Source organism: Notolabrus celidotus, chromosome 1 (genome assembly GCF_009762535.1).
Source record: "Notolabrus celidotus isolate fNotCel1 chromosome 1, fNotCel1.pri, whole genome shotgun sequence".
Classification (NCBI taxonomy): domain Eukaryota; kingdom Metazoa; phylum Chordata; class Actinopteri; order Labriformes; family Labridae; genus Notolabrus; species Notolabrus celidotus.
The window spans coordinates 9728515-9736596 of NC_048272.1; the positions used below are offsets into that span (position 1 = coordinate 9728515).

An 8082-nucleotide genomic window follows, 5' to 3' on the forward strand; every position below is an offset into this window, starting at 1 on the left:
TCATGCCTTGGCTCCACAAGCACAATATGTCAGTGGCCATTTTGGCTTCACATTTCACAATAGGAGGAAATTGTGGTGCACTGTCCACATTAATATACAACCAATAGTGTTGACTGAACAGCTGGAATGCACTGTGGATAATGTAGATGCTAGAGTTTGATACTGTTGTTTTGAATTATCTATCTAAAAATACAATTCAACTGAAACTGACTTCTTTTACTATGACTGACAATAAAAGTCAATTGAATGATGATGTTTCCACAGAATAATACAAATAACAGGGCACTGGGTCAGTGCAACAGTTAAACTGCATGTGCCATGCACAAACAGAGGCTTTAGTTCTTGTCACAGCAACCAAAGGTTCAACTGAAAACACAGCCTTTTGCTACATGTCACTTCCTATTCTCTCCACCTTATGTTTTATGTCTCTCTTTAGTTTTCCAAATTCTGTCCAAATGGTCCAAGACATAAGATAGAATAATAAATTAACTAATTGAATTACTAATTCAATTGCAATACACATTTCATCTAGTAAAAAAAAAACATTCCAAGACAAAATGGATTTAAAAGCTTTGTAAAAATAAAAGAACAAACATTGTGAAACAATAATATTTGGTTAATGAGGGTATCATTTTTAATCAAAAATGTTAAAATCATGAAAGACATACAATTCACATTACAGGAATATATACAAAGTGAGCATCTGCACGCTGTTATGAATACAGAGCTAGTTTTCAGAAACATAAATCACTGCTTAATATACATGGACGCTGCATGTTGTTGATAATGAGTTGTTCATGAGAAAGGTTATTGTACTTTACAAGGCAGCTATCTAGTATCCTTACATAGCAAGGGTTTGGTACACGTGCTGTATATTTCTCTGAAACCACACACACCAACTTCCTGGATTACTGACATTTACAGGAAGTTTCTGTTAGTACTGTTTCCATTGTCTGTTCATATGCTCTGTTACTAATGTTCATTACTTAGGCGTAGAAAAGGGCAAGGTTCTTCAGAAAACAGTTCATAACAGCGCACGAATCAAAAGCATATATAATAGGCCTAAACAGTAATACATTTCAGATAGCAGCTAATCTATGTTGTATTCTTATTGAAATACTTGTACGTTATTTGAGATTTTCCTCCACATGATAGTTTGAATAAAACCTTCAATACAAAGCATTTATTGTAAAAATCTATAATGCTTAAAATCTAGTTTTTTAAAGAAAATATCATTTAGTTACAAATAATGAAACACAACACGTTTGAATTATTAATAGTTTCCTACATTTTTGTTTTATGACCTCTATGAGATTTTATTGTAATAACTGTTCAAATTTGTCAATATTTCACAAAAAAATTCAAGACATTTATTCTTTTAAAGGCTGTGCTTTTACTGAATTTAGATTTTACATGTTACAGTATTTCTATATTCTTGTTTCAGCACCTGAAGTAAATGATGGGAATACTAAACCCACAACTGTTTGACAAACGTTACTTTGTTCTTTTGCCTTTACTAGTCCACTAGAGGGAACTGTCTCACTGAGTTGAAACAAGCAGCACCTACAGAAGAACCTGAGTCACACTGAGCCAAGCAGGTGCTAGACATGCCACATGTGATTTGAAGGCTTGTGTTTGATTTCACAGCAAAACAAATGTGAATGAATAAGTATAATGACACCATATTTTCACATCTCCTTGGACTAATCTGTGTAAAGTCTCCATTAATGTAATGAAACATGAAAGTCTTAACATTTACACAACCAATCTTTCCAACAGCTAAAACGAGAACAGTGGGGAAAAAAGCGTTGAGGGGGACTCCCCCCACCCCAAATACAAACGAAGGCATGTTTTTCATAATTTCCGCTCTATGCTTAATCAACCTGCTACCAGTGAAACAGTGCAGATCAACCACAACAAGATTAGTTCAGAAGTCTAGAAAAAAAATAGTATTTAACTAGAATTTTTTCAAGGAGTTTGTTATAGTTATGTATACTAGCTATTTATACTTAGTACATTTCTCAGACACTTGTCAGTTAAACATTTCACATTATATATCATCAGAATAGCAGAAATAGAAAGATAAAAAAATAAGTGTATTTTTGTCTTTGAGGGAAAGTTTAGAGGAATACCATGTAGGCATGTATGGCTTCATCCTGAAGTCATTTAGTTCACACGATAAGAGGCACTTTGCTGAAGTGTTATTTCACTGCTTGAGTTTACATTGATTTAAAGGTAAATAACCTCAAATCGTGATATATAATTTTTTTTCTATTCACCTGTTTTGACTTAAAACAGAAAAAACATGAATAAAATATTGACAACAACAATTTGTCTAACATACCATGGATACGGTATAAGATTTTACTGACGTATTCCCTGATGTAAAAAGAGTTACATTAGGAATCAGAAGATTACAGACTAGTTTCACCTCAGGGCTCTTCTGGATACTGTTTGGGAGAGGATTGACTGCCATCACCGCTTTCCTCAACTGGCCTTCCACACAATGAGTCCTGTGCTGAAAAGCAAAAATCACAGCATAATTAATAAACAAAGACAGAATGAACATTTATGTATTTATTTCCCTGTATTTGTCAAACCAGAGCTATTCTGAAGCAATTTATCCCCTAGACATTTAAATTAAAGAAGTCACACATGATTTTTTCCCCCGGTGATTAATCGTATGATTGTCTAAAGTTAACTCGCAATTAGTCTAAAATTAATAACACATTTTTATCTCTTATGAATGTACCTAAAAGGGATGTTTTTAAAGGTTCGATACTCTTATTAACATGGGGTCAGACAAATATGATTGCTTTATGCAAAATCATGATTATTATTTTATTATTATTGTAACGATTCAAAACAAAAACTGTCCAGAAAATTCTCCATCCTCCCCCCAAAATGTTCCATCACTCAAAGATCATTCCCTGGAACCACCACACTTAATGAGAGGCAGAACACATGGACCTAAATTCAGTCCTCAAACCTGTGATCTATCATCTGATTATAATTAAGCTTTAATTAATCTTTATGAACAAACACCTTCATTTTCAGTGCAGCTTAAATCTGTTAATCGACATAATTTTTCTACATCAATGCCATTCTTTGTCAACTTCACTTTTTTACTGTAGGTTGACTGCCAATAATGGCAGCTTACAGAAAGGGAAGTCCTAGTCTGAAGTTCTGTACCACCAACCCCTGGCTATGTTTGAGGCCTCAAAAAGTTGGCCGTTGCTCTTGAAGCTTGCAGATGTATGCCACTGGCGCCTCAGATTGCAGCTATTATTGTGAGTGAACATCGCTCAGGTCCAAAAATGTTTCTGCTTTTACCGCTTTTTCCCATTGTGGAGATTCTAACTTGGGAAGGCTGAAGCTGACTGTTGCCCCTTCTGTACTAGTCTTAGCTGACTAGCTGTAGCGTCATGTTTAGCCAAAACAGTGGTCTTAATCTTCTCATGCAGCTCCCATATTTCTCAAAATATTATTTATTTATTATTTATTTTCATTTAACCTTTATTTAACCAGATTGGTCCCATTGAGATCAAATATCTCTTTTTCAAGGGAGACCTGGCCAAGACAGTCAGCAGCAGAAAAAACTGAAAGGCACAGACATAGACACAGAGAAACGAAGTACACTTTACAAGCACGTTTGTTGCAGAAAGAGTCGTTACCTAGTGGGCAGTTGTAACAAGATACACTGAAAACAACCACATCCTAAAGATTCACCTTCAAGGTCTTTCATTTTGGATTTAAAAACATTAAGTGACACCAGCTCCTTGAGTTTCAAGCCATTCTGCAATGAATTCCAGGCTGGGGGATCAGAATACCTAAAAGCCCCTTTCCCAATTTCTGTACGAGCTTTTGGGACTGAAAGCATTAAAAAGTCCTTGGACCGCACTAAGTACTGTCCAGCACTTTTCTGTGTGATAAAGACACAGAGGTAGTGTGGCAGCAGACCAAGAATAGCCTTATAAATGAAAATGTGCCAATGCACAACGGTGAGTCAGAGCTTTACAATTGGTAATGAACCTCAAGGAAGCATGGTAGGCTGCATCAATCTTGTGAAGACACTGAGCAGTGGTGTGCATGTACAAAAGATCACCATAGTCAAGAACCGGTGTAAAAGTTGCAGCAACAAGACGCTTTTTTGCATTAAAAGAGAAACAGGATTTGTTTCGAAAGTAAAACCTCAGTTTAAGCCTCAGCTTCCTCACGAGGTACAGCACGTTATTGAAATTTAAGGGACTCATCAATCCCAATACCGAGGTATTTGTAAGAGGTAACAACCTCTATCTCCTTTCCCTTTAAAACTGTCATCAGAATTCTAATAGTCTTGTGTACAATCACTTCAATTTGAGTCCTGTAACATACTTTGCACTGCTGTTTTTCTCTCCCCGCGGCGAGGAGAAATGAACAGCTTGCAGATCACAGCCGTCAATATAAGCAGAGAAATCACACATGTGAGGAGGATTACACCTGAAGAAGACAAAAAGATATACTAGTTACCCAATGATAATAATTTGTCTGTGTTTTTACATAAACAAAATGTTATAAAAAATGTTTTACCAATGTGGCTGTCTGTGCCAGAAGGGTAGAGAGACTGCCCTTTTCCCTTGGGGATGACTCCGTTTCCTGGAGTAGATTCAGCAATGAAGGTGATGGTGGTGTCTGTGGTAGGTTTCCTCTGAGTTTCAGCCCCCTCATGTGATCGTTGGGGTGTCAAGCGGATGGTTAGAGAAACGGTTTTGTTTGATGTTGCGGTTGTAGTGACGTAGGTCTTGGATTCTTTATTACAGATGTTGTCTGAGATTTTGTTTCCAGTAATATTCACTCCTGCGTTGCATCTAGAATGACGAAAACAAGACACGGCTGTAAAGTACATTGAACATTACTGAGGTAACATCAGATCAGGATTTATACAAATTTACAAAAACTTTCTAACCAGGGAAATTCTTAGCTTCTTGGCTCCCACACAAGTCATAAAAGAAGGGATACATTGCCTGTAAGCTGGGACTGTATCTTATCTTATCTTGACTTTAGGTCTGTTAATAATCTAACATAGAGTACAGTCTGGACCTGCTCTTTTTGTAAAGCGTCTTTAGATAACATTTGGTGTGAATTGGGGTCATAAAAAATAAAGATTGATTGATTGACACAAATTGACAGGAGAAACAAAACAGGAAAACAGAATGACGAATAAATCACATACTTTTAAAACATTTCAGTGGACGTACTTTTTAAATTGTTTACAGGGTGAGTCGATTTGATCGTTGAAATATCCATCGTCACATTCTAAGCACTCTGTTGAGGAAAAAAATGGTTATAAAATGTATTTCTTTGTCACGCTGTGTTCAGTTTTAAATGATATCCGTACCTCCATTCTTTTTGCCATATCCTTTGTCACATAGGCAAGTGGAAGAATCAGTGTCCCTGGGAACAAACCCTTTACTGCACTGACATTTGCGGTTCGTCTCTTTCGTACATTCCTGTAAAACAGAACTTCCCGATTCTACAACAAAGAGCATACATCACTGTGTTAAATAAAGCCAATTTTAACAGTAAAACCAGTACATTCATTTGTAAACTGACTGAAACAAGCTTTTTCCTCAACAATATGTATTTTATCAATGTGATTTTTATGCCACTTACCTTCAGCACACCTTGTGCATATGCTGCACCCTCTGGATGCATTATCTTCAGACTGGTAATATCCAGCCAGGCAAACACAAACTGTGCTCCCAGGTTTTACCCTGAGACCTGAATTAGTTCAGTGTTAACAGAACAAAGGACACATCAGACTCAACATGACAAAAAATAAAAGATGTAAATTAAAAAGCACTACAACTAGAATATAACACTGGAGGAAAATTACTGTGCCTTATGAGAAAAGTCGAACTTTACCTTTTGGGCAATTAGCATCCAAATGAATTAAAAGCTCACAAAAAGTCAAAATGAATATGATCCGTTTGAGCAGAACCATACTCCGTTCTTCAGTAGTGACAGGTGATACTGAGCTGCTTCCTGTGTGAAGACCACAGACTGAGAGAGACACTGAAACGTACCTGTCACTGTGCACCACTTATGAAAGGCTGATTTGAAGATCCCACACACAATGAATCAGAACAAATAGACTTTGACTTCTTTTTCCCTTGTCTGGAAACTTTTCGGTTTTGTTGAAACAAACAGATGTGAATCCACTGTTAGGTTTATACGAGAGAGTATTAGAGCCACCTCATCAAGAAACAAATTAGATGTCAAGATTAAAGCTGTAAAGACCCACTGTTGCAAAATTACAACATCAGATTAAGATATTCTTTAAAAAAAAAAAATCAACAAAGTTTTTCTTTTGAAGAGCACATTTGCATAGTCAATGGGTCCTATTGTTTAACCCTGCTATGTGATTGGATGGTCAATGTGTTCACAGGTCCGGCTACCAGGCCATGAACTCACACAACCTGCAGACTTTTCTTCAGACTCATCTCTTTATTTTATTGGACTGGATTTCCCACGATTCAAGTGAGTAAAATGCCTCAAATATTTTTTTGATGATGATTACAATGTATATAACATGATTATATTTAGTTGTGGAATTCATTCATCAAATGTGATTTTGAGCATGTTATGTCTATGTTGTAATTCTACAACCCTGGGTGAAGGTGGTAGTCAAAATAGCAGTTGCACCTGACACATTCCATGGGGACACTGCACTTCTCACATGTTCACATATGGACAGATATGCTATTAGAAATATAATTTATTGGATAATTACTATTAATACAAACTATTTATCTGATTTCTGTTAAAATTTTGAGTTTAGACAATAATTGATTAAAATATTTTCGATTGCCATATATGAAATTCTATATGTAGCAGTATTTGAAACTGCATCCATGTCTCATTAGTTGAAATAATTAACAGTTAGAATATATATAATTTAACTGATCCCCGGCTTTGTTTTTCTGCCCAAATAGCTTCTTGTTGCATTAGTGTAGGCATTAACAGGTTCTGAATATTTTTGGGGGTTGCTAGTTGTATTGTTCAGGGAGAGGTGAGAATGTTCTGGAATGTGGGGATGTGAAGTGTTCCCTTTTAGTATGATAAGTAGAGAGCCTAATAGGCTATCCACACACTATTGTGTGAATTTGGTGGAATGTGAAAGTAAGAATAGGATACATTTGGATTGAAATTATTTAGCCTGGAGAATATATGCTCATCTGTATAACTCCCTTACGTACATATTTTTTATTCATTTGTTTGTTTTACTTTTTCCATTTCAGAATGCCACCAGTAAAGATAAATGTTCTTTACAGTGTGCAAGATGTGATTGATGCCATCACAAATGGAGACAGTGATTTTGCGATGGATTCAGACAATGAAACCAGTGACGAAGAGGCAGATTAACATGCAAAGTGGACAAAGAAAATCTACAGCCCACTGACTGCCCAGCTAACCATTATATGAACATTGAGCCCCAAACTACCAAACACAAAATGCCCGGTGACCAGTACCATTGGCTAAAAAAGGATTTCTTTAGTCTCAATACTGATTTATCTGGTCCAGATATCACCACTAATGTAATTTCTCTCCACACACCACTAGAGTACTTCAAGAAGTGTGTGTCCGATTATATAGAATAGATATACCAACACCCTACGCAGCAAGTGTAATGTTCATCTTTGCTTTCAGAGGAAATGAACTGTTTCTGGGACTACTGCTGCAAATGTACCAAGCTGAACACTGGGACACTAGGACTTTGAATGCTCAGAGGGGGTTTTGTAAATACAGTATTATCTTCGTTTTTAAATTAATAAATGACTTCATAAAAAAATGAGATTTTTTTAATGATTATTATCCATGGCATAAGCTGCTTTGAGGCAACATTAGCACTCAACACTGCAAAGGAAATCTAAGTTGTTTAGTATATTTGTCCAAACAAGGTGAGTATACTCCCAACTAGGCCCAACGTTGCAATATTACAACATATCCCTAAAAACTTACTAAAACATCAAAATTAAAAAAAACCTTCAATTTCAGCATCAGAGACCCCCTACAAAAACATATGAGCGGTGAAAAAAAATT

General features: G+C 36.1%; 1 protein-coding gene and 1 long non-coding RNA gene across 2 annotated transcripts; one reads left to right on the forward strand and one right to left on the reverse strand.

Moving 5' to 3' along the window:
* Positions 1-628: 628 nt before the first annotated feature.
* On the reverse strand, positions 629-6033 carry si:ch73-361p23.3 (tumor necrosis factor receptor superfamily member 1B). The gene is made up of 7 exons (XM_034689032.1): positions 5905-6033; positions 5653-5760; positions 5378-5512; positions 5238-5304; positions 4570-4847; positions 4375-4479; positions 629-2518 (listed from the first exon to the last, which is right to left on the reverse strand). The coding sequence occupies exons 1-7, from the start codon at positions 5981-5983 to the stop codon at positions 2433-2435; spliced, it is 858 nt and encodes a 285-aa protein (XP_034544923.1). The 5' UTR covers positions 5984-6033; the 3' UTR covers positions 629-2432.
* Positions 6034-6434: 401 nt separating this feature from the next.
* LOC117821062 lies at positions 6435-7831 on the forward strand. Its single transcript, XR_004632902.1, has 2 exons — positions 6435-6519; positions 7281-7831. It is a non-coding gene; the product is annotated as an uncharacterized LOC117821062 (long non-coding RNA).
* Positions 7832-8082: the final 251 nt, after the last annotated feature.